This window comes from Oculina patagonica, chromosome 4, assembly GCF_052425735.1.
Source record: "Oculina patagonica isolate OP01 chromosome 4, crgOcupat, whole genome shotgun sequence".
In the NCBI taxonomy this organism is placed as follows: Eukaryota; Metazoa; Cnidaria; class Anthozoa; order Scleractinia; family Oculinidae; genus Oculina; species Oculina patagonica.
This window is the reverse complement of record NC_135761.1, coordinates 7,434,969-7,462,075: the sequence shown is the minus strand read 5'-3', so window position 1 is coordinate 7,462,075 and position 27,107 is coordinate 7,434,969. Positions and strand designations below refer to the sequence as shown.

The 27,107-nt window shown below is 41.0% G+C and overlaps 1 protein-coding gene across 2 annotated transcripts; it reads left to right on the top strand.

Moving 5' to 3' along the window:
- Nucleotides 1-51: 51 nt before the first annotated feature.
- LOC144649302 (uncharacterized) lies at nt 52-27,107 on the top strand. Of its 2 annotated transcripts, none has more exons than XM_078508776.1 (26): nt 52-231; nt 1,484-2,256; nt 4,729-4,791; nt 5,890-5,981; nt 7,519-7,847; nt 9,757-12,225; nt 13,151-13,221; nt 13,937-14,018; nt 14,400-14,468; nt 14,785-14,841; nt 15,575-15,646; nt 15,885-15,945; nt 16,324-16,352; nt 16,689-16,781; nt 17,197-17,315; nt 18,017-18,087; nt 18,520-18,634; nt 19,249-19,342; nt 20,784-20,870; nt 22,103-22,198; nt 22,903-22,971; nt 24,528-24,586; nt 24,787-24,881; nt 25,466-25,554; nt 26,103-26,210; nt 26,345-27,107. In XM_078508776.1, exons 1-26 carry the CDS (start codon nt 187-189, stop codon nt 26,411-26,413), a joined length of 5,376 nt encoding a protein of 1,791 aa, XP_078364902.1. In that variant the 5' UTR covers nt 52-186; the 3' UTR covers nt 26,414-27,107. The 2 variants fall into 2 exon arrangements, with proteins under 2 accessions (XP_078364902.1, XP_078364901.1); XM_078508775.1 differs by having other exon boundaries at nt 25,457-25,554; nt 26,345-27,106.

Below are 27,107 nucleotides of genomic sequence, written 5' to 3'. Positions count from 1 at the left end.
TTTACAGGCGTGGCTGCTAAATACGAACCCGCTGACCTGTCAACACAACCTGCAATGGCAAAATAGTTGTTTACAGATCGATAGGAAAAGCTGTAAAATGGAGGCGATGTACACGTGGTCTCGATTTTGTTTTCTACCTGGTAGGCCTCTAACATTTAAATTTAGCACCTAGTGGCTGTGAGGAGAATGGCGGCGGAGCGCCCTAGGCGAAGGATAACACATCCATGCTTGGTATGTAGAAGCAATTCATTTGTTCAACGCGCCATTGTTTCGCCTCTGTTTCTCGAATCGTGCGAATCCACGCATTTCACGATCGATTTCCTGTGTTGCTTGTGTTCCTGTTGCCTTCCTTGTCTGCCAGCTGTTCTTTATTGATCATTTCAACACCACAATTGAAACTGGCTTCTCTAAAAGTGCGTGTATTTAGCAAAACTTGAAAAGCCTATCCTTCTTCGAAATTTTGTAAAGTGAAGTTCGATTCTCTAAATTAAATTGACTGCGCGAGCCGAACACCCAGCGAAATAGAAATTCCCTGCATCGTTTTGTTATTTAGGTCAAAGAGAAAAAAGGTCCATGCATTCAAGTTAGATTTATATTAAAAGTTAATTACGCTGTCTGACTTGCGCGCAAGAAATTCAAAAAAATCTCCATCACTCTGTTGTCTCGATGCTTGCTTCAGACACGTCTTATTTAATTCTAAAATGTGTTAAATATTCTTGACCACAGCTGAAAATTTAGAGTTATTTTAAATTATCAGCTGGCTTCTTGAATATTCTTTTCCTTCCCCCATTATTTAATGGCATCGAAAAGGACTGGCCATTAAGCGGGTACAATATTGTTTGAACGACTCACAAGTTTTGACGCAATTGATAAGTTGTCGAACCACTAAGTGCCTGAATTTCTTGCAAGATTTTTAAAAGTGGTGCAACGTTATTGTTCGGAGAACCGCAAAAAGGATTAATACGCATTTTTCGAAACCTAGGTAAAAACAATGGGCTTAAAACACAACATAAACTTTGACATACGCAGCGCAACACCTTTGTAAAAATATACAGTCATGTAATTATTAAGAGTTCATTAAGGTTAAACGTTTGGTTACATGGTTTCATAATCCTAAGCTCTTGTAGCTGAAAGATCTAAAGCTGGGCACGACCTGTTAACAATAATATTATTAAAAACCCCTTTAAATCTATGGCAAATTAATTTATTTTTCTCTAGCTCTATCAAGATCTATTTGTCATACACTTCCTATAATTTAGAATGCTGTTGAATAAATATATTTCCTCAAGTCAATACAAGAATTATCTTTTTTATTAGTTTTTGCTGATAAACCTCTATTGTTTTTAAAGTACTGTTTGTTTGTAAATTTGTTTTCCATCATGCCAAGTAACCATACAAATGTAGAATTTAATGGCTTACAAAAGCATTTAGTTTTCCTGTGGATCATTAGTGTCATTTTCAGTAATGTGCTTTTGTTTGATAGGAATACAATGGGGGTCTTCTCCACAAGGAAGAACTTATGTTACGGAGGGCTATGTATGCCTCTCTTGTAGAGTCCAAGAAGACCTCGCCAAGCAAGCTGTCCCAGCATCATTCAACAACAAGCAATGAAAGAACTAGTGATAATGATTCACGCGATTCCATCAATGTTAACTCGGACGTAGAAGAAATAAATAGCAACCATTGTAAAAATCATGAAGGGTTTGACAACAATAACAAGGCTTACCAATCTGAGCACGTCAAGGATGCACAATGTACCGAGGCACATGTCATTCCCTCTGTGGCTGACAATGCGACATCAAAGAACAAAAAAGGTTCTAAAGAACCAAGCAAACTACAAAATTATGTGATCAAGAAAAAGAAAGAGAAGAAGACCAAACTAAAAGGTCTCTTAAGAACTACATCACCATCTAATACTCAAACTCAAAGTGACGCTTCTGGAATCACAGGTTTTCCTACAAATAAGCAAGGAGCAGTGAGCAGTGGAAAGGCAATTAAGAAGAAAAAGAGGCAAAGAGGAGCACTAGCAGTTTTTGTAGCCATGAATAAATCTGCAGGAGGAAAACTAAATAATAACCATGGCTTGGACAAGGAACTGCTTTTAAAAAATAAAAAGAAGAGGAGAAGGAAGAGAAAAAACCTTGAGAGTCAAGCAATTCAAGGCGATGGTGCTGTGAATGTGGACTGTGGCAAGCAGTCTGGTGTTGAAAGTGAGGAATCACCAGTCAAGAAATCTAGAAAGGAGGAGAGAAAAAAGTAAGTAATACAAGTTTGGTGCTGACTGAACAGAAGGGTGGGTTTGAAGACACTGACATACCGTAATGATTCGATTTAGCGCCCTCCTTTCAATAAGCGCCCCCTTCCGAATAAGCGCCCCCCTTCGAATGTGTTTTTGTAAATAAGCGCCCCTATTCCAATAAGCTCCCCCATTCTAATTAGCGCCCCCATTCTTATAAGCACCCCTATTTTAATAAGTACTCCTATTGTGGATAACTGCCCCTACTGAAGTCATTGACGTCAACTAAATTAACTCCTGACCGTTCACCCTACAGTTCATGAATATATTTACTGCTAAAATGAACAATTATTTTAAAAGTAACTGAACTTTTAACAATTTCTATCTGTTACAGTTTCTGTTATTGTTAAATACATTTGGTCGTTTCTCAAAAAATTAAATAAGCGCCCTGTCTCGAATAAGCGCCCTCCCTCGAGGTGCCAAAAGTAAATAAGCGCCCCGGGCGCTAAATCGAATCATTACGGTACACTGTATGGAATGAGCACAATGAGCTCTGCGGCAATGACCAAGAACCAACTTTTCCCCACTAGCTCATTAACCTAGCTTGGACAATAAGTGTTTTATACTTATACTACAAGTGAATTCTGAATTAGACAAGCTTCATACCAGTAGTCCATGTTGTCAACTAATTTGCTGATACATTGAGGTGGGCGAGGGAGAGAGAGAGAGAGATCGGCGGGGGGGGGGGGGGGGGAGGGGGCTAACAACATTTTCAAGGGCTGGCCAGTTCCTGTTGACCTTCCTCACCCTTCATGTCAGATATGTCCAGAAATACACATTAATTAGATTCATTTTCCTCACAATAGACATTCACAAAGTGTCCTTATTGAAATTCCATCAAAAACACACAAAATTATATCAAATATGAAGTACTGTAGAATTCCGGTTATAAGCCCTGGGCTTATACAACTTCGTGAGGGGTTTTGGGTGGGCTTATAAGCGGAGGGGCTTATATCCGGGAGGGCTTATAAGCGGAATGAAAAAAACCTTTCGAAACGAGCCACGGGAGTGTTGATGGAAATACGTCTCAAGTTAAAAACGCATAATAAAGCAACATTTAGCCCTGTTCAGTACTGTTGTCCGGTAGAGGGGGGCTTATATCCGGGGGGGGGGGGGGCTTATAATCGGATGTATTTTTTTGTTTCCAGGATGATGGGCCTATAACCGGGGGGGCTTATAACCAGAATTGTGTGGTATATGAAAATGTTTTAAATCCCAGTAGGACATGAAGTACATTGTACTCTGTAAAGTAACAATACTTACATGCATTTCTGGACACAAAACGTTTCAAGATGGTATTTATTTATGAGATCAAACCCTCTCTCATGTGTTTGCTGGTAGTTATAAACCTCTTCTTAGACTTGCCACAAGTCGACCTCACAAGTTTTCACAGTAAATAAGCGAGCGAAGCGAGCCTTTTAGGCCACGAAGCGGCTGTGCGAGCGACAAAGTCGCGAGATCGAGTGACAAAGTCGCAAGAGGTTGACTTGTCTCGCTTGAAGGGTCTTCGTTTGCGTTTCGCGCCAAAAATGGGGACTGGAGTATCAATTTTTTAAGGGGTGGAGTTTAGCTGTTGCGTGACTTACGCCTGGTATCTCGGATTTCGTTGCAAGTCCTTGACTCGAATTGCGGAACGTAAATGACTCAACTCCAACGAAAACAATCGAGCATGTGTGCAAATTTGGCAATGCAATGGCTGTCATCGATGAATACACATTTTAAATTGTTTTTTAACCGATGAAAAATGTGCCGATAGTTATTAAGAATCCCCACCGGACTTCCAAACACCAGTTTAGATTTAAAATCTAAAATATCTGTTGCTGTTCAGAGCAGTCATCGCCAACATACAAAGCTGGAATTCCAGAGGCAATAAGGTTCGACACTTGATCTTAAAGAAATCAGTGGAACGACAACTAAAACAATGGCGTTGCCATTCCCATCAAGAAAGGAGTCTCCAGAAAGCCTGTTCGCAGGCTACGGTTGGAGCAAACACAAAAACATCTCTCCCAGAAAGATAAGCTTCTATTATTTTTCGCTGGTAGTCACGCAAACTTGAATAAACTGGTGGCCTTGATCATCTATTGCAGCTTTCGAAATTGACCCCATGTTAAATGTTTGACCACAAGTCACGTTTCACTGCGCTTAATCCCTTGTGATTGACACTTCTGTCCTAAGGGCTTCTCTGATTGGTCTATGCTCAGAGACCCGTTTTTGGGTCGCTTAAAGTGGTGCGATTCAAGTATGAAAAGTCCTTCGTCCCGGCGTGCCATAATAAACAAGACGAATGACTTTATTGAAAGTCTAACCTCTTCTCTGCCTGTTTTACCGGTAATTTCTCTGCCTTTGATCGATGAATAATTACAACAGGATGTGGCATAAAATGCTTCATGATCGAGTCAGTTAACTTAAATTTTAACTACTTTGCATTGTAGACCAAGTAGAATGGTACATGCACAGAGGAAATTTGCAAAGAACCATCCATTGAGTCCAACAAGGTACAGTTATTGTTTCATAATTTTTGACAGTGATCTAAAAAAGTAATTGAAGCTTCATGTTTGTGTTGCTAGTAGAGAATAAGTCCGATCCACGGTTTCAAACAACTCCTTTTATTCAACAACCATCGCATGGAGTATAGTGTTCAAAATCTAAATTACAGATAGAGCAGTGTTATTATGTGAAAGGCGAATGATAATTAAAACCAAAGAAATGTATTACCCAGTGGCGTTTCAGTGGCGTTTCCTCTGACTAGCAAGTCATATTAAAAGCTGTTAATTACATTTATGATGTCATCGCATTATACTTTATGTTAGAATGTTGCGTCCTTAATTAGCTTGCGCTAAATCAATTACATTAATAATTTATTAATTTATTGCTATACATCTTACATGTGCAATTATAATATTATACACGTACATTAGGTGTTGATGTAAGGTAACCTGCAATCGCAAACTCCTTATTGTTTGATGTGGCTGAGTGTTCATTTTATTTAGGCAATGTTAATGTCAAGTGCTGGTCAGTGGTCTGTCACACAGTACATGTATGCGACCTGGGGGTGATCAAGAGCTATCTGCATGAACTCCTCCTGGGTTACATAATAATTGTATGTTTCTTGGAAAGGCTGTATTTTAAATTTTTTGCTGACCAGTTGCTTTGGTGCAAAAAATTGTAAGAAGACATGTTGACAGATTACATGCACAGTCTGGACAAATTCATTTAGCCAACCAAGGGTGTTAGGAAGCTGTTTGTAAACAATCAGTTAAAATTGCTACAGAAATGAAATACTTTAATTAGTTAATACTATCGATCCAGATGCTTGTTGAAAAGGCTTTTACACTGTATTTTAGGCCATTCCATGATTTAAAAAAAGTGAATGCATGATGATGAATTTGATAAATGTGTGAGCAAATAAACCTTAAGAAATTAATTACCAGCTTATGGTAAAGAATTTGAAAGGGGGAAAAATCATCACTTTTTTAAATCAGTGACCTACTCGTAAACCAAAAGTATGTAAAATGGCCATAAAAAAGGCCTTTTAACAGATGTCTACCCAGGATCGTTAAAAGTTAAAAGGAAATGTTTTCTTTTGTTTCCAGCATGAGGTATCAGGAAGAAAGAAACCTGCTAACATCTGCTTGTACATCAAGAGCAAAGACAGAGGATTTCCTGACTTTCCTTTGCTTAAGAAGTAAGTGACATTTAACTTATGTTGAGGCTCTGGATATGCATGTAAGAAACAACAACCCTGAAGCTGACTTCCATGTTTCCTTTTCTGGCATGCTTGTTGTTGTTGTTGTTGTTGTTGTTGTTGTCACATTTCTAAAGTCACATTACAAAATGATGACAATGAACCTTTCTTCCATGAAATAGACTATGAACAGTCTCTTTTTTGTAGTCCATCATGCATGAAGCCAAAAAAAAGGCACAAGTGAAAAAATAGCTGTGGAAAATTTGGGGGCAAGATGTGTGGGAAAAAAGCACCTCTCACGCATCTCAGCCCTTGATTGGGCAGTTCCAGAAAATATCCATACACCACGACGGACGGCTTTTTGGAATTCCGAGGGCAAGGGGGGGTTCTTTGAACTGGAATTCCGAGGGCATGGGGGGATACTTACGACTGGAATTCCGAAGGCATGGGGGAGTTCCAGATCTTGGATTTTCAGAGGAGACAGACAAAAGTGTGTTCCTTGAAATGCTAATTTTGTGGATTACTCATTTGTAAATAAAGCATGAACTGACGACCGCGTCGCAGAAGCAGGATACAAGAAGATGCAAGACAAGTATCGATCGATCAGGCGTGTGTTTGCGTTCATTTACAAAAGAAAACCAATAAAATATGGGTTGTACATCAAGCTCCAGAGGCCTTAACGTTGATGAATGTCTTCATTCGCTCTTTTTTCTTGTCAAAGCGGAACTATTTTGCCATGCTTCGAGACGTCATTTTGAGGCACGTGGGATTGGGAGCGACTGCTGACCCCAAAGGCTCAAATTCCAGTGCACTCGATCGTATTATCTTCCGAAAGTACACACGTACATAACACGATATTGTTATTTTAATGTTCTGTACCAATTTGGGGCAATGTAAAGTTAATGTAGGTTGTATCTGTTGAACAAGAGTAAGGAGAAAACTCTTATTTTTTTTACATTTTCATCCCAGCCTCTGTTACTAGAACTTGATCGAGTCATTTGAAATAATTTGATGTAAAATACGCCAAATTGGGCATATTTGCGAACCCTTCCGGGAATTGTAAAGGACTTAAAGAAAAAAGGAAAAATCCGAACGGGAGGGGGGTTAAGGATTATGGAATTCCAAGGGCATGGGGGGGGGTAACGTATTTTGGAATTTCCGAAGGCAAGGGGGGGTTCAAATATTGAAGCCGTCCGTCGTGGTGTATGGATATTTTCTGGAATTGCCCATTTCCCATTTGCCATTTTTGCACTTGTACTTTTTTTTGCTTTATGCTCAATGGACTAAGAAAAAGGAGGGTCTGCTTGTAGTCTAGCCAAGAAATGGGGCACTGAACTTCTGGTTTGTTTGAGAATGTTTTTGTTACAATATTGAAGTTCAAACTAAAATCTGGAATATTGGAAATTGCTTTCTGTTTGAAAAGTAGTATTTACTTGAAATAGGTGGTAATAAAGAGCCATACAAAAATGCTAATTCCTAGTCAGTATGGTAGGCCACTTTGCATGATAATTTTGTACTAAAAACTATTATTTTGCAGATAATCCTGTACTGCCTAAAGAGCTTGAGGTCTTCAATCACCCTTGCCTGCCAATGTCACCACTATCAGAGGAAGAAGATGACAATTCCTCCCCACCCTCCCCCACACAGTCTCAATCATCAATGTCAAACTCATCAAACCTGTCAAGCGCTGTCCAGAAATCCTTCACTGACTCCCCTGCCCCGTCTGTGGATAGTCCAGCCATGGGTGAGGGTCCTTCTTGGGAGAGTGGGGTCGTTAGAATGTTTGCTGATGGTCCCAAGGGACTCGCCGGCAAAGGCAAAGACGAGAAAAAATATGATGAGCTTCTTCCAAGTGATGAGGCGGATGTGAGTGAAATGTTTTTCTTGATGTGTGAATATTGATTCAATGTCGCCATTAGTAAGTTTTCTGAATTTTTACTGCAAATGCACATGGTCATTGATCCTTGACTAGAGGCATCTTTAATATTACAATTTTTATTTAGTTCTCATGTGGCATTCCTTTGCAACATGTTCACATACATGTAAAAATTACATTCATTTAATACTTACACTGTATTTGCTGATCCATAAATTATACAACTATTAAATCCAAGCACTGCTTTGCAAATTAATCTTAATTTTTAAAGTTTCAAATATACATTCACTTTAAAAATCACTGTAAAGAGACTCCAGACATTCACCAAAATGCATCAGAAAGAGTTGTGAGATGGCTACGTACAAGTTAGAGATTTTATTAAGAGATTTTATCTGAAAAAAAAAAACACTGTTAGCCTTGCACCGACCGACCCCCCCCCCCCCCCCATGCATGTATGGATCCACCAGACTGTAAACTTACCGCTTGAAATTTTTTTTGTAATTTAAAATCCTAAGTTTCTATTTGCTTATTAATTTGATTCTCATTGTCTAAGTGACCCCAGTTATAGTGGTTGCATTCACTTCTAGTTTTTAGCCAAAAGATATACTCAAACCTCTAGATGTCCTTTCATTCATACATTTTTTTTTCTACTGTTAATTTTCTTTGTAAATACCATTAACTCGCCATCACTGCCTTTTAATCAGAGGTTTTCACTAGGTGTAGTTTTCATGTCTTTATATTGCAGTCATTATTATATTTAGTATTTATCAATGCAATCCTCACATGTATATCATGTTGCTCTCTAAATAAACTTTAAAGAAACTATGTGTTTTTCAAAAGTTAGCATTCAGTAGACCCTGTAAAACCGAGAATCTATTAAACACATTTTATTTTGTAGAATTGTCTTAAATTATTTAGTACCCTGGATCAAGATTTTGGTAAATGTTTTATTCTGTATCAAAATTTATTCTATATACATGTGGAAAGAGCAGTTCTTTTTGCTAAAGCACAAAAGTATCCAGTTTCTCTAGCTAAACATCCACCCCACTAACTCAAATTCAACCTAAGTTTTTTATTTACATTCGAGACCATGTCAGCTAAAGGCTGGTTCTCATATGATCGCCCCGATCGTCTCTGTCACTTTTGTCGCTTCAGAAAGTGTGCTTGCTCCAATCGCCTCAGACTTTGCAAACGACAGAAGCGACAGAGACGATCGGGGCGATCATATGAGAACCAGCCTTAACAGACGCAGACGAACGTTTGCCTGTTCTTCTCGGCGGCATGGAACAATAGGCAAGATCCGTCTGAATATATTGGAGGCCACAGTATAATAGCAGTAAATATGCCATTTTGAAACGGGGGGCAAACATGGCAGCTCAAGAACGAAGTACATCGTTTTTTGAGAACCCCTTGTCAAATATTTTAAGTAAACTGGGATGTCTTAAATATTCAGGCCAACTGTTAAAAAGAAAAATACAACCCGAATCAAGAGCGTCATGATGCGGCTGTACAAAGGCTACACGTACCACCGGGCCGAGTCGATCTGTCGAACTGTTTCACATAGTCTTGAAAAGTGATGACACTTTGAACTAGAAACGAACCATTTACATGAAAGGGACAATCATTTCGCGTCTTTCTATGCCGCTTTTTCACCACTTTGAGAAACAAACAATTACGATAAATTTACATAACAAATCAGTCAACTCATTAATCCAAAGGGTGTTTTAGTTTACAAAACTAATTCCCATGGGAGTTAATTTAATCAAGTATTAGTTTACGAGCTATGCAATCATTGTAAGCGATATTTCAATACTAATTTGTGGGTATTGTTGGTTTTGAGTGAAATTTAGAATTCTTTGTTCAGAAATCTTATAATTGTTTGATTTCTTTTTTTTCTAGAGCCCCAGAGAGCTTACCAAGTCAGTCACACCTCCACTAGCCTTCCGAGTCTCTTCCCGTCCAACGAACTTGTCACCGTACCGAACAAAGGACAAGCAATTACCAAGACCAATTCCTAAACCTTTCGCTGTCAAGCCACTTCTTACGGGATCTTCAGCCACGAGGACTTCATTTTCTCCTTTAACGGGGAACACAGGGGGTAGTACAATCCCCCCTCCCCCACCGCTGTTACAATCGTCAGAATCGTCATCATGCTCCCCACCCCCTCCCCCGTTACTGTACATCCCTGCTGCAGCTCAACGAGTCACTCATCTCCGTGAGCCTCCCACGCTCCAGAGATTTCCTTCGACGTCTCCAACACGTGATCAGGAAAGCGATGCACGTGCAGAGCTGCCGCCGAAGTTGTCAATCATTCAAGATGACGGGCCGCCGCCCTTGAAGAGGTTTCCTCCAGTGGTCATAGAGCACGAGGACGCGAAGAAGAACGAAAGTAACTCGAGCAAGCCGTTCTTAACGCAAGAAAGTTCTTCAGAGTTCAATCCACGTTCGGTGTGGTCTCTGAATAAAAAAGAATCGAAGGCCGGAGCTACAGCGGTTAGTGCTGAGAGGTCAAGCACTTCTTTGAGCGACTTGACTAAAATTTCAGAGGAAGAACCAAAGACCAACAGGACTGGGTCTCCATGGAGCAGCAAAGAAATGCCTCTTTTACGGAGACACTCTTCTGCAAGTGAGTATACAGATGTGCGCGCTGAAGAGCTGAGCCATTTCTCCGGGATGTCACGTGCGGTTAACTCTAGCAGCAGTCCCCCTCGGCTTGAACGCGTTGCTGATCCGGTAGACACTGGTATCCAAGCACAACCTGGTCGAGTTGAATCTTCCGGGGGTCGCGGTGAAACATCCCGCAATCACATTGATTCTGCCGTCGCTCGCTTTCCGTCTCATCCTCCTATTCTTGTAAGACATTCAACGGGTTACCCAGACGCGAGCGTTAGTCGAACGTCTCTTCAAAAAGAAACATTAACTTCTGGCGGCTGTGATTCTAATCGGCGACAGCCTTCACCGTTTGGGGACTTAGCTTCGTCTGGGCATGAAAACGCGCAGTCACTTCAGGAACGGAATTACGCTCGGCCTATACCCGTCGTTGACCCCCTTGTCTCCGCAAGGCACTCTCCATTGTTTATGTCCTACGGAAATAAATACAAGAGCACGTACGTTTTCTCAAACCGACAGACATTCTCGCAGGCAGAAAACGAACCTAGGCCTGTGCAAGTGAGCTCTTTGGTCATGCCCAGTAAAAATGGTGTAAGAGTAGCATCAACAAGCTCTGAGGTTAATTCAATGCGTTTTCAATCAGTTAATGATGGCTTTGGCCGATCGGATGAAAGGCAACACTCTCGCTCCGTGCAGAGTCAGTATGCGGGGCCATCGTCTTACATTCATCAATCATACAATAACCTGTCAAGTGAACTAAATACTGATGCAATGACGGCAAATGGACAATTTAACAATTCACCTGTGGGATTCAAGAGAATCCCTTCTCCAAGATCGGACTTGTTCAGCGGCATATCGCCAAAACCGGTTAACACTGCGTGTATTTCGCACGTAGATGTTCCTTTTCGTGGTTCCTTGTCTTCTGGAAATCAACCGCGATCAACTATTGGACAAAAAGAGCACGCGCTTGACAGCCTACCCCCCACGTGGTCTCATCTAGAGTCGCCTTATTCCATTCTTTCCACCGCTCCACGGAATTCTCCCCCCAAACCGTACACTTTTTCTGTAAATTTCTCTCAATCTTCGCGCCAATCTGGAACGTATTCAGTTTCAAATTCTAGTTCAAAGTCAGGAATATTAGACGGATATTCCTTGCGTCCGATGGAAGCAAGCGATGGCCAGCACGCTCCTGTTATTCAGCGTGCAAGTATCAGCAAAGGCGAGCCATTGAGCAGCATACAGCACGAACTTTGTGTAGGCGAACAAGAAAATTTCAGAACGTATAATTTGCCTAAGGCTTTTCAAGGAGGCGATTCGCGGCCTGAGTCAAGCTCAAGCGCATTTTTGAACGACGTTGCATCAAGGAGAGACCACTTACATGTAATGCAACCTTATCTAAACGATCACAACACAGGAAGTTTAAACAGGGAAACCTCAAGCCCGTTGGCTCATCACACATTTCCAGCAAGGACGCCATCTTTAGACTTGACTAATTTAAAAGAAAGAAAAGACAAAGTTTTGGATTCAACTGTTACGGGCAGTACTGCTTTTAAGTCTAACAGTTCTCCGAAAGTTGTCAAGAAGACTTTAGGTTCCAAGCGAAAGGATACGTGCCCTTCTCTGGAAAAGACAAATGATTCACCAGTATTTCACCCCAGTGAGGAGGAATTCCAGGACCCTGTTGCCTACATCAAGAAGATACGATGCGATGCTGAGAAGTTTGGTGTGTGCGTCATTGTTCCTCCCGAATCATGGAAGGTTTGTTTTTATCTTGTTTGCTCTGTTTCTTGTGGGAGGCGCGGTGGCTTAATGGCTAGCAGTCCGAGTTCGAACCCTGGCCGGGGTCTTGGTGTTGTGTTATTGGGCGAGACACTACTGACACTGCCTCGCTTTACCCAGGTGTATAAATGGGTACCGACGAACTGTTGACCCTGACAATAGTGTTACAGTCGCCTTGCGGACACCCCGCTATTGCGGACACTCGGTATTACGGACAAAATCCAGATCCCCGGCAAAAGAGGTTTGACTGGAAATGACTCCCGCTATTGCGGACTCTCGCTATTACGGACACAAAACGACGCCCGAGCGTGTCCGCTGTAACGAGAGCTGACTGTAATGTTTGTTTGTTTGTTTGTTTTTGGGGGGAGGGGGGGGGGAACGGTGTATCCTGCAACGGACCATGGTCGTTTTGCCGCACGGAAATGGAGATAAGATCCGACATTGTTGGCCACTTAGGACCGAACGCAGTCTTGACATTTTTCCTCAGAAGGATTAAAATCTAATTTCTTCCTACTATATCAATACATTGTCAAGCAGACATGTGATGAGAATAAGGAAACTCATAACAGTCATTGTAGAACAGGATTTTTCCGTAGGCGTCACACATGTTCTCGGAGTGTAAATGACGTAAATTTACTTGAGTAGTCACGCAATGGTTATCCCAGCCCCCTGCCCACCAGTAGACAGTAGTGTTGTGTGACAGCCCAAATAAAGAAATAGAATAGAAATTCCCGACACAATTCCCGACACAGTGCTTTTACAAGCTACCACCGTGCTCTGTAGTCACTGAAATTTATTAGCTACCCGGAACTTGACCGTTTGGGTTTTTTAATGTTTGGAATTGAGTAGAGGTTTTTGCGATTTTTCCCGCGTGCGTCACTAACAATATTTTTTTTACCCTAAGCCTGAGTTTCAGGTCCCTGACAATGTGCGGTTTAATAGCGAGTGTCAGCTGATCCACAGGCTTCAAGACAGGTAAGATCAGCTCTTAACTCTCCTGCGAGTGACGTCAGTAGTAGTAAGTTAAAAAAATCAATCGACACTCTTTTCAAGCTGTTAGAAGTTGTTCTTTCACGCGCGTTCGCTAGAAATACGGCTTTTTGCAGTCTAGTAAAAAAGAGTCGTTTCTCTTTCTACCGGCCGCCCTCTGGTGATGATGATAAAACAAGTTCCCAACGAATAAGCGTATCATCCATGCGATACCTATCACTGAGACAACATACATGTTACACTCACAGGTAACTACGTATTTGAGGCGCTTAACAGCGTAAACGACTCTAAAAATCTATAGCGATAATACGACCTTGCACAGAACGCAAACGACGTACTGTTCATCATCTACTGATCGAATTCTCGTCCCCATAACCCTTCTCGTTTTTCTTAGCTGACGGAGCCTTGGCGCGAGAAACGAAGGGTTCTGGGGACACAGGATTTTCCAGTCCTAGATTCTAGGACTTCTGGTCTTTATATACGCAGTCATGATGCTTCAAAAGAATGTATGAGAGAGTCGTTGCGCTTTTGACTTTCGTTCAAGAATTCTTTGTTCCAAACAGCCAATAAAAAAAATAGAATTAATTCAAAATCCTATGTCCCCAGAGCCCTTCGTTTCTCGTGCCAAGGGATCGCCGGCTAAGAGAAACGGTAAGGGCTATGGGGACGAGAATTTAACTGATGGCTTTGAATTTTCCAGGTGGGGTCCTGTAGAGGAAGAATTGGCGTGCATCAGGAAACATCTCGAACAGCAGTCTATCTCTCTTGTGCCTATGCCCCAGGTATGTTAGTTACATGTCACGGCCAACGAGCAAAGAGCATGCTACGTTAAATCCTTAAGAGCGATCGTACGCTCTTTCTTCTGAGCGCGAACAACCTCGTACCCAGGGTCTTCGTTCCCTTCCCCTGGAAGTCCGAAAATATCGGACTTCCGTTTAAATTGTGCATGCCTGGTGTTTTACTTCCGGCCATTTTTATTGTATTCAAAATCATTCAAAATCGATCCTGCAACGGAACTTTGGAGAGTCGCTTGTTTCGTCAAGCTTGCACAGAAATGAACGAAGACTCGAGGTACGAGATTGGAGCGCGAACGGCTAATCCCAAAGGGGGTTTTTTCAGCTCATGTTGTAATGGCTCTGGTTTTCTGCGAATTTGTCTTGCAGATCGGCGGATATGAAATCGATCTTCCCCAGTTTTCTAGAGTAGTGAAACAATTTGGTGGACTGCAGAAGGTAACACATCTCTTTTATGGTTTACATCTATACGTCATTTGATCGGTTCGTAAGAGAAACGTAAATTTATACTAGTTTTTGCGCGAGGTTTGAGTGTGACTGTCTACTGCAGGGTCAACACAGATGTTCATTTGGAATACCTTTGTGCTGGACAAGAAGCAAGGAGGAGGGGTGGGGGGTGGGGGATGTGCCGTGGCGAAAACTGCAGACCGTGTTACAGCTTTTGAGCTTTTGCAGACGCGATGTAAGTCAATTCGATCCTACTATTGAGGAGACTGGTAGCTAAACCGAGTAATACTTTCTTTTGCCCTCGCAGGTAATTGACAGCAAAAAGTGGACAAAAATCGCCGACATATTGAAAATTCCGCGGGCGGTAAGTATAGTTGCCCCTCCCTTTTTTTTTTTCTTGAAACAAATGTTAGAAAATAGCGATGTCATAAAAAATCGTTCATTAAATAAGTACTCGCTAAAAAATCGCTGAACAAAACTGATAGGCTGTTAAATAGAGGCGGTAAGTTTAAGTTAAGAAACAGCAGATATTTTTCAACGGTCGTATAGCCGCTAAAAAGAGTAACTACCGTATTTATTCGATTAAGCGCCCCGCCTCGAATAAACGCCAACCTCGAATAAGTGCGCACTCTGAAGGTAGGAAAAGTTAATAAGCGCCCAGCCTCGAATATTAAAGCGCCCACCTCCACCACACAAAAAGAAACTGAAGTGCACAAAAGGAGTATTGCTTATTGAAATTGACTAAGTACTACTAAGAGACTTCACCCATGACCCATGATCTTACAGAAACTTTCAGTGAACAGTTAAAATTCGGCTTTGGTACACCTTCAAGTTTTATTATTATTTATTGTTTTGTTACAAAAATAAACTCACTATTTGCTGAAAGTAGTGAAAATTTAATAAGCGCCCGGCCTCGAATAAGCGCCTACCTCGAATAAGCGCCCACTCTCAAGGTCCAAAATTTACTAAGCGCCCAGGGCGCTTAATCGAATAAATACGGTATGGTAGATAAACCAGCAGTTTACCTGGCCTGGCTGTTTGGTTTCCAAAAGCGGTTGTTGTACATTAACGTACGTGTGATCCATTTTGTCTTTCAGGCTCAAGACCGTATCGGAAAACTTCAGGACATCTACTGCAAATATTTACTCTCGTACGATCTCCTTCCGAAGGTAAACTCAGCTATTCGTGCATATGGGCAATTCCACATGAGAGGTGCAAAAATCTAGAATTTTGAAAAGATGTTTCAGATGGAACTTTTCTCTTTGCTGTATTGTAGGCATGTTATAGTTCACAGAAAAATAAATTCTACATTGCTTGTGACAAACATGTATAACTATGCGGCTGCAAGAAACCTTGTTTGCAAACATTGCTGTTGGCTGATGTTGCTTGTGTCTCTTTGTTTTTCAGGAGGAAAAAGCTAAACTGCTGCAAGAGGTTCAGACGGAGAGGGAAAACAATGCGACATGTGGTATGTACCGTAGTTTACTTGTGCAGCATACTGCTGTTACTTGGGATGTCACACAGTGCTTTTCCCCAGTGGGCTAAGCATTGTGTGAGGGTTTCTAGAGTTTCAAGTCACGCTTCCCCCTGTGGATTGTTTGAGACCGAGAACTAGTCTGCATTCTCGACTTGTGCTTTCTAATACAATCTCGTTTTCCTCTCTTCTCGGGCTGTTTTCCGTCCGTGTGCTTCCTGCTTCGCCGCCCATGAGGTGGAACAGGCCACTCCTATTAGTTTCTCTGTTACAAACCAAGTGCTTAGTTAACACATTGTAACAGCTATTTTGCAAGGCAAGCTATTCCTCAATCAGCAAATTACTCACTCCTTCTTTTCTTTTTTCTCGTAGAACAAGATGCAGTTTCCTGGTCTGTCAAGGTAAAAACATTGATGGTTTTTTCAGGACTTTCATTTTTTTTCACCGCAATGAGATTTTCAGTCCTAGAAGAAAGAAGACACCGAGAGATGCTTACTTTTTAACAGTTTTAATACTCAAGAGCGACCCACATTTTATTTCTCCTTATAACATCAATGCATCGCCAAGCACACAGGTGGTGAGAAAAAAAAAAAGAAAATCATTAACAATTTATAGTTTTGATGTATTTCCAAATTCACAGAACTAACATTATAAGAAATGTATGGCAGTCAGTAAGAAGAGTTGATGTATTGAGCTGGGTGATTATTAACTGAAGTGCTTTTGTCTGTTATGTTTAGGGCCGCAGTTTTTCCTTGGTGCCGTTTCAAAGACTTGCACGGAACGTACAGGGACATTTCTTCAAGAATCCACCTTCAGCTAACGACGTAGAGGTATCTGCTTTTTGTAATTTTTTTTTGAGTTTTTTTTTCCTTGCTAGACGCAGTGGCCTGTTGGTTATCTGCTGGGCTCCGGTTCAAGCCCTGGCCGTGGCCATCATTGCGTTCTTGGGTCGATGCGTCTCACCCAAGAACACTACACAATCATTGTGGTGTGTTCTTGGGTGAGACACTTTACTCTCATAGTGTCGCTCTTAGATGGGTAACTGCAAATTTAATGGGGGGTAACCCTGCGATGGAGTAGCATCCCATCCGGGGAGGGGGGGGGGGGGTAGAAATACCCCTTGTTGCTTCAAGCTACAAAAGACGGATAAGCCCTGGCAAGATGAGTTACTATTAAGTGGACGCGCGTGTACAAAGTTTCCACCGGCGTTGCCTTTTGTAAATATTTAGTGTTTTTTTTTTCCAGCGGGAATTCTGGAGGTTTGTCCATAACCGTGAAACCTATGTGTCAGTACACCGTGGAACTGTGGATACGAACCAGGAGAACAGCTGCTTCCCAACTGACAAAGGGAATCCTTATTCAAAGTTAGTGACAAGTACATGTAATGCTCACTTTTTCCTGGTCACCAATTTAGGAAATTGTGCCTTTCTAGAACAGACACAGCGGCTGAAACGTAAACACGCGCGTTCAATCGTGGACACGCGTGGACACACAGAAAGAAACACGCGTGTCAACGTAACGCCATGGTTGTCATTGAATCACTTGATCAATGACTTGGCGAACTTGCTGAAATGTCGGTAGTATAGTTTTAAAGAAAATGTTTGGTCAGCGGCGTGTTAGCCTCCCACGCAGTCGTTCTTATGGGCGATCGTGTTTCACTCCTCCCCACGTGGAGTGAAACACGATCGCCCCTAAGAACGACTGCGTGGGAGGCTAGCGGCGTGTTGGACTTGAGATCGCTATAAGTTAAAAGCTTGAGCCCAGCCTGTGTTTTTGAGCTTTGTTTTTGACACCGACCCTTTACTCTCACGGTGCCTTTCCTCCAGTTAGGCGTATAACTGGTTGCCGGCGAACTGTTGCGACAACCAAACTGAGGCTTTTTATTGCCCTGGGATAATTTGCGATATCCTTGTATACAATGTATCCAGGGGAAAAACTTCTCGTCTCTTTATGTCAGTTACAGAAAACGCAAGTAATTTAGACCGTAACATTAGACGTTATGGAAAGTAAAGGCCCTGCTTCATTTTTTTCGCTTGGTAATTACAACGCCGTACTTTTTTCGTAGGCTTGGTTGGAATTTGAATGTTCTGCCGCATTTGCCTGGTTCAGTTTTAAAGCATCTGGGATTTGTTCAAGGTAAGAAAATAACTCCAAACCGTTAAACTGCACCGATTTCAAATGATAGTTCGTGTTTGTTTAAAAGAAGGGTTTTACTTTGTTCACCAAAACAACGAAGATGTGATATGGTTGTAAAATCCGTGCTATTGTTTTAGAAGCTGTTCCTTGATTTCTTTGATGCCAGATTCTTAGCACTATCATAGACAAACGTAGCTTAGGGATAAGTTTGTTGTCGACTGTTTTGTGAATAAGAGTTTCTCATTCCCGATTCCCACTATGGCGCGCGCTTGCAAGGGAATCATGGTAGTTGTATTCATCAAAACATGCGCAAGACTTGGCAACGCTGAATACAACTACCTTGATTCCCTGCAAGTGCCCGCCATAGAGGGAATCAGGCATTTAGCTCGTTGAGTATAAGACAACCTTTTCTTGTTTCTGTGACACTTTCAGACGTAACAGTACCCTGGATTCATTTCGACATGGTTTTCTCTGTGAAGCAATGGCAGACGCATCCTCTTGCTCTATACACCGTGGAGTACCTGCACAGCGGTGCCGACAAAATCTGGTGAGGACTGCAAGCGTTTTGTGTTTCAGCGTTTTTATGCCGCTCCTTAATCGAGGCAGCAGGCGCTTTTTGGGCAAATCTTCACACGAACAGTTTCTGATGGCTAATCTCCACTCACAATAAGACCAAACACTCGAGATTACTTAGAATGTTGACAGTTCTCTATGAGGATATGATCTGGCTCGGTTGTTCTTTGTATAGACGAGATTTCATTCTTAAAATGGCCAAATGTCTCACACTGATCGCTGATTAGTAAATATAAAATTATTTGATTGCTAATTTTAACGTTGTCGTAAGACTATGAGAGAAGAACTTTTGGCTCAAAAAATTAATATCGTGTTCGACGTTTCGAGTATGTCTACGAGGTTTTGCCAAATCGGCCATCTGTCCCTAGAACTGCACTTGGAAATTGAGTAAACATAGTTTGTTACTGAGCTACGACCACAATATCTTAAGTATATATTTTGTTTTCTTTCAAATTTGGAGCTTCTTATCTTAGGGACAGAGGCATATTTACCATCAGCACCTGTGAACGCGCTTAAAATTAGCCAATCATAATCCAGCAGAAACAGTCTAAGTTTTTATTTTGTTTCTGTTTTTAACTGTGTCTTTAGGTACAGTGTGTCTGCTGGGGAAAAGAAAAAATTCGAATCTCTTTTTGGTCAACATGATAATGCAGCTACTGATTCATCACGAGTTGATAAGATGGTAAGATAAAGAAGAAAGTCTCTTGACTTGTAGGGGTAAAAATAAGTAAACTAAGGGCCTGTTTACATGATTCCGGAATGACTTTTATCCGTAACGAGTTCATTCCATCCCCATACATTTCTCTGTATCTGTTTACATGATACCGAGACGAAAGTCAAGTCATTCCGGAATGAGTTCATTCCGGTTTTCATTCCGGAATGAAAGTTTCGTTCTGGAATGACATTTCATTCTGGTATCATTTAAACGCAGAACGAATTTCGTTCCGAGATGAAATCGCAACTCATGAAACCGCATACGGAAGCCACAGTTTGAATTCAGAGTGAAAAACGTAATAGCATTTACTGTTTAGCCCAAACAAGCAGCTCTATGGTCAAATTGCTCATTGAAATTGCAGATCCGGCCATTAATGGGCACAAAACATGTTGCGCGAAACATGCGCCATCTTGTTTTGATCTCGCGCGAACCATGCGCCACCTTCTTTTGATCTCGCGTGAAAACCGCGCACGTGAAAATGCCTTTGGTTGAACGGGTCGACTCTGTCATGTAAATGCAGAACGAACTTCATTCCGGGATGAGTTTCGTTCCGGAATGAAAGTCATTCCGGAATCATGTAAACAGGCCCTAAGTGAATACCTTGCGCTTTGGCTTGTTAATTCATCGAGATATGAAATAAAGTCCAGTAGTATAGCAGCCCTCGTAAGCTTGTAATTCTACTAGTCCTCTAGTGTAGTAGTTCCTATTGTTTTGGGGGCTAGGGGCATTGCTTGTTGTAAAGTTCTCTCGAAGGGTAGCAAGCCATTCATGTGAGACTTTGCGAGAGCTGCTACTCGACTCATTTAGTGCTCCCGTAAATTATACACAAATGTATTTGTAGAGAGGTTCAACAGTACTTCTAGTGGAAAATGTTTGTTTCCTGCGAATACCGTATTTATTCGATTATGCGCCCTGGGCGCTTATTAAATTTTTGGACCTTGAAAGTGGGCGCTTATTCGAGGTGGGCGCTTATTACATTTTCACCATTTTTAGCAAACAGTTAGTTTATTTTGCAACAAAAACAATGAAAAATAATAAAACGGGAAGATGTACCAAAGGAAAACTTTTACTCACTGTTCATTAAAAGTTTTTTTTTTTTAAATACTGAGAAACTCGGTCTTTTTCAATCGCAATTTCAATAATAATCAATACTCCCCTTGTGCACCTCGGGGTTTTTTGAGGGAGGTGATTAACTTTTCCTACCATAACCTACAGGGTGGGCGCTTATTCGAAGTTGGGCGCTTAATCGAATAAATACGGTAGTTTAGGTAATACACAATGGAATGAGGTGATTTTCGCATGTAATGTTAAAACCGCAGTTCATTTTTGCTTCCTATATATTTGTTGTGGTTCAATTTTACCTATCCATTATTAAATCAGTAACGAGTTGATTCAACTTTGTCATCAGGTTTCTCCCAGCAGCTTGAATGACAGCGGACTAACAGTTACAAGAGTAGTGCAGAAACAGGGACAATTCGTGATCGTCTTTCCTGAAGTAAGAATTGCTGTCTTTGTGTCTTACAGGGTGATGGACTTTGATGGACTTAAGTGTGTACAGTAAAAACCCGCGTATAAGAACCAAACATTTAACAACCTGTTAGGCTAAAATTTCATTTTTAAGCACCCTTCACATAAGAACCATTTTAGGCTAAAATTCTAAAACAGGTTCTTATTTTCAAAAAAAGAAAAAATAATCTTCTCAAAAATATAGAATTAAAAAATCTTCTCAAAAATATATTTATAACACAGTCTGTACACATTATAGTTACAGCATAGTTACAAGATTTATTGGGAATTATAGTGAAGGTTACAGTATAGTTTTGATTTTAACGGAATCAGATTAAAATAGTATAGTATTTTGCTTACCGAAGCCTTCAAGAATACTGTTATTGGACATTAAAGAGCAGATCATTTACAAATTCTACTTTATTTCTTGAACAAAAGTTAAGAACCTAATTAATAACCCAGTAAGCCTAATTTTACACTAAATACCATTTATATAAGAACCTGTTTAGGCTAACTTGAAAAAACCTAGGTTCTTATACGCGGGTTTTTACTGTAGGCGGCAGATATTTCGTTGTAGGCGGCAAAGTGCCGGCTGCCGGAACACTCTGACTGGCCTCTGTCGACTCCTCCATATTGTCTACACTCTACAATTCTGGTCTTTGGCGACAAATTATCGTAATTTTTAATTTTTACTAGAAATCGTGAGCTTGAAAACTTGCTTTGACGGCCAATCCGAAATCATTGAACTCCGCTCATCGAAATTCAGGATCGAAAAGTGACAAGTTTTCCCGAGAGGTCCGCAACTTAATTGTTGGGTATTAAATTTTTGTATTAGAACTACTGTTTGTATTCTTTATTTTTACTAAAGAACAAAGCTAATCCTTGCAGTATGTGGGAAGTTGGTCACGCCTAGCTCTCACAAGTCTCCTGTAACTCAGTAGTTGAGTTTCCAACGGTTGTCCAGAGGGTGATAGGTTTAACTTCTTGGGAGAACAGGAGCCACTAGTGATAAGCTTTGTCATATTTCTAACATGATCAACATACACCATCGTTTCATTTTGAACGGATTATTGGAGAGAACTAATTTGCTAAGTGTGAGCTGAGGTTTAGGTAAAGATGTATGCCACGCGAAAATTTGGACAAAATGTACTTGGAAAAGATAAAGTAAGCCGCCAGGCTTTGAGACTGGGGCTAATCCTGTTTCATGATCTCTGTCTCCAGGCTTATCACAGTAGCGTCAGTTGCGGCTTCTCCATTTCTGAAGCTGTGGCCTTTGCTCCTCCTGACTGGCTGATGATTGGGTCTAAACGGTACAAGGTGAGTTGCAGTACCAACAGCGTAATGCTGCATGTCATCTTTTACAACAAGAAGCGGTCCGTTCAGACAGTGTAGTTTGTAGAAATAATTAACTTTTATTCACCGAAGTGGAGGTGAGTAGTTGTGGATATTTACCGAGCCACGAAGCGGCGAGGTTAATATCCACCACTTTCACCACTATCACACAAGCTGAATAAAATAGCAGCCAAAAACTTTGGGTAGCCGAAGCGAGACGCGCAGCCATTTTGTTTCTCTTCGGCTGGTCGGAGGTGAATAGTACTTTGCTAATCACCTACGAGTTAGCCAATCCGTGCGCGCGAAAAGCACTATTCACTTGTGTGGTATATACTAATTCATGTGAACCAAGGGTAACGCTTTCTTCTTTTAAAATAACAAGTGGTCCGTACAAAAAGTGTGGTTTCTTTTAAATAATGTATGTTAACCAAGGATAGCTCTTTCATCTGCTCTAATAACGAGCAGTCCGTACAGAAAGTATATTTTCTTTGAAATAACCTCCTGATCCCAGTGGCGTGTTCAGTCGCCTTTTAATTTATTTGCCGTTATCTTGCATCTTATTCTGACCGTTCAGTTTTTGCTTATAATGCAAAACATCATTTCAGTTGGCATGTGTTGTATCTCGCCTGGTTAGCTGACCGCTTTCAATTTTTTAGTTGAGGTTAAGTTTAATCCTGTTTTTCTTTAAGGACTTACAGGGCACTTCTTGGTGGAGCGAATTCACATATGACAGACTGCTGCTTGGCTTGGCTAAAGAGGTAACACGACTGAATAAGTTATTTGCGCTGTCGTTCCTGCTATAGAGCATAGTGTATTATTCTGCCTTGGTAATGGTCATTAATGAAGTATGGAAGTGAAACCCCGAGCGGAAAGTTCCGGCGCGAAAAATCAGGACTAGAAAGGGGCAGTCAACCCCGGCTGGAAAAAGGTGGGATGATGGCCGCCGCAACTTAGCGTCTCGGAAATCGTCTTTTTTTTTCCTTTATATAACTCAGGGGCCAATGAGAAGGACTGCTTAGGCAAACAAGTCAGTAATTTCACGCGAGGAATGCCATTTATACCAGAATGCACGTACACATTCAATGGTTTTGCATAGAGATATTTTGGCCGTTCTCGAAAACGCCTATTGAAAGGCAGTCGGGGAACTTGTGCTGAGAATTGCCTGAGCCCGCGGTTTACGTCATGGGACTGAGTTGCTTGGCAACATCATAGGCATGTTATGACGTCATGCTGACGTGACAACGTTCAGAGACCTCGGGAGCAATGTGCTTGTTTATGATTAGAGAATGCGAGTTGAAAAATGTTCGCCTTTCAACGAATGCAAACTCGTGGGTCGGGTCTAAGGAAGAAGTAGAACACCCATATTATAAAGTCAACCTTTATTAGCAAGGTGCGCGAGTCTGTAACCTAACTTAAACTTTAAGTGTGGCCCTCATTCACTTGGTTTCCAAGCACTGTGTTAAATTGCTTGGGAATTTATTAAACATGAGGAATAACAGTTGTCGTATTATGGTCGATACACTTGTCGGATGTTGACATTCCGGTATGTGTTGCAATGGCGACGAACATCATTAGTAATGACAGGCAGTTTCAAAGCGATCACATAGGTTGCGTGCATTGTAATGATTAAGAGTTTCGGGATGGATGTACTTGGGAATATGGACTGTTTTAGAACTGAATCAAGTTGCATGGAAGGCGACATGATTTTACAGAAAGGGAACGCTACAATTTTTCGAACTTCTTTGTGTCCGTATATTTATGGAGGTGACTGTATTACAGAGGAGAGTTTGTATGAATTTTGGTCTCTTTCGGACCAATTGCACTGTCCGTAATGGGGAGGTGTGCGTATTACAGAGATAGAGTTTGTATGAGGGATTTTGGTCTCTTTCGGACCAATTGCACTGTCCGTAATGAGGAGGTGTGCGTATTACAGAGATAGAGTTTGTATGAATTTTGGTCTCTTTCGGACCAATTGCACTGTCCGTAATGGGGAGGTGTGCGTATTACAGAGATAGAGTTTGTATGAATTTTGGTCTCTTTCGGACCAATTGCACTGTCCGTAATGGGGAGGTGTGCGTATTACAGAGATAGAGTTTGTATGAATTTTGGTCTCTTTCGGACCAATTGCACTGTCCGTAATGGGGAGGTGTGCGTATTACAGAGGTGTCCGTAAGGAGAGGTTCGACTGTACATGAATACAGGTTATAATAGACTAGCATGCATGGGTACGTATGAGCGAATCAAACCCCAAAAACCCTTTTAAGGGAAATCAGATATTTATTATTTATTTGCATGTTTTGTGTTTGTTTATCAGTTGAATGATGAGAGCCGGGAAGTTCTTGAGTGTTTACTTTCGGAGCTAAAATCTATCAGGTAAATGATTGCTGTATGTTTGAGTTATTGTTCCATATTTATTCTCCCTAGAAGTCGTTCTCTATATTTTCTCATGGCACGAGTCCTTACTGAATAGCTAAAGTTGCTAATGAATATAAATCGCCTCGATTCTGTTCCTATGATCCGGTAGACCTGCTGTTTTACGTAATGATATAAAACTGTTTGTTATTTTTCCAAAGGGACGAAGAGAAAGCATTTATGGTTCAGCTTCTTGAACTTGGTTTGGTTGAAACCGTAGTTGACAGCGAAGTGAAGTCATCAGGGTCACCTGGAGGTGAGAGTTGACCGATTTTTTCCTTGGGAAGAACTCAATACAGATAGTTAATAATTATTGTAAGAAGTTAAGCAAAATATCGTGATTTGTCATTAGCTAGCAGCTTCAGGCTTCGGTTTCGACAAGTAATTGATCTGCGAAACAGTGACAAATCACGATATTTTGTTGAACCCTCTTGCAATAGTTGTTTTATCGTTCGATCTCTGTGCTTTTTTGGCCTAGTCAGAAATTTCAGATTGTTCTCTAACAACCCTGGAAATCAGTCTGCCAGTTTTCTTCAAAGAAGACACAACTACGCATGAGCAAAATGTCATTTGCGGCAAAATCTCTTTCATGCAAATGCGCATAAGCAGACCATTATTGGTAGGCAGTTAGTATTTGGTGATCACGTGAGGGCGAGGGCTTTCGGCCAATGAAAAGAAAAATATGCATCGAATGATAACACTTAAAAGTTTCGCTCTTGGACGTTTGTTTTCAGTACCGGCTATACCCTTGTTGAACTTTGCGTATTTCAAAACAGAAGACGCGTTTCTGTATTCTTACTTTGTTATTATTATTATTTTTTTTTTTTTCAGGTAAAAAAGGCAAGAAATCGATCACGAACTGGCCTCAAGCTGACTCGAGCTGTATTTTATACTGTGAAGACTGTGACCGCCCATGTTATCTGTCTGCGGTGAGTACGCACCAGCGGCTGTGTTACTGCACTGTGTTATGCGCATTTCCATTTGTCACTGTTCCCCCAGGAGTACGAATAAATACAGGCAAATTGTTGAGAAAACAAGAAAAAACAATTTCATCTGCAGTCTTCAGTTGGTTCGCCCTGCGAGCTCCTGTCAACATACATTTTCTCTTCATTCATTAGTGTTGGTTGCGAGAACTTGAAAACTCGTCAAGAAAATTCCTTCTTGCTGTTCGGTTTCTGAATTCTTGTGACTGGTGTACGTGACGTTGTGTTGTTTTTCTCGGGGGGGGGGGGGGAGGGGGGGAGAATAACAGGCTGATCTCTGTTCTTCAAATTATACCAGGGGGAGGGGCAAGGAGTAGCAGCTCTATGGCGCTCCTGGCCCCCAGGATACTTTTTTACCTCCAAACCATCCGTCCCAATTTGAACGGAAAAGCGCTCTGGTACGAGGTCCACATTAGCTCAGGAACAGGTGTAAAATATGCTGTTAAAGAGGAAATCGTTTTTTTTTTTTACCTGTTGATATTATTGTCCTCCAGGTAACAAGTGAAGATGAGCCTCAGGTTTTGTGTTTAAAACACGCCGTGGAACATATTCGCGAGAAGGCCTCACCAGAAGGCTTTAGAATTTTAAGCAGACATGATACTGTAAGTACAAGATGATTGGATTAAAATTTCACCCATCCATAATCTAAAGCTAAAGCGCTAGGTCCAGTATTCCTCACTGCAGCAATTGTAGTAATTTATTGTTAAATATAATTTCGTTTTCTTTTTTTTCCTAGTGCCAACTGGATGAACTTGTGTACAAGGTCGAAGAAAAGCTTCAAAATCTTCAAGCTACACCGAGTTAACAAACTGCAAAGGAACCGCTCTTGAAGCAACCCTTAAAACGAGACTTCTTTTCCTTCCCGAATTCATGATTAAGCATTTATTTTCAAGGCAACGGGCCAAAAAAGGTTCCTTGTTCTACTAATCACCCCAGGAGTTGCAAAGAACGGGGGGGGGGGGAGTGGAAGGGGAGGGGTGGGGGAGGGAGGAAACGAGGAGAAACACTTTAAAATTATCAACAATTCATTCCTCCTCGTCTCTTCTTTCTCCCTCCTCCCCCCGCCTTGTCTCGTTGCCGTCTGCTTGTTGTGTCTCGTTTTTCGTTTTATTCTTAGCTTCTCTGTGTAGAAAATACCTCTCAAATGTAACAGGTTTTTTTTTTCATTTTTGGTTCCAGTTCAATATATCCATTCGTCAACATTGAGAGTTTTTATCAGTGCATGTTAGCATTTTGGGTCCGATATGAAATAATATTAAACACGTCATTTAGCATCAATATTCATCATTGCATAAAAAAATTCATAGAGTTAATAATGTGTTGCTTCATTTTCAATACATTTCCAATATTGTATAAATAATAGAAATAAATACTAGGCACCAAATGTGTGTATAAAATACATTGCCAAAAGGAATAATATTCTATAGTTTATTAATAAATCAACATAAAGAAACAATTAAAAAACTTGTTTTTTGATGAATATTTTTTGGTGGGTTGTA

Excerpts from the sequence above, each read along its gene's own strand:
- LOC144649302 (XM_078508775.1), top strand. The coding sequence starts at position 187 with ATGGCGGCGGAGCGCCCTAGGCGAAGGATAACACATCCATGCTTG. Across the intron at positions 4,792-5,889 it reads CATCCATTGAGTCCAACAAG|CATGAGGTATCAGGAAGAAA; the intron begins GTACAGTTATTG and ends TTTTGTTTCCAG. Across the intron at positions 12,226-13,150 it reads TTCCTCCCGAATCATGGAAG|CCTGAGTTTCAGGTCCCTGA; the intron begins GTTTGTTTTTAT and ends TTTTACCCTAAG.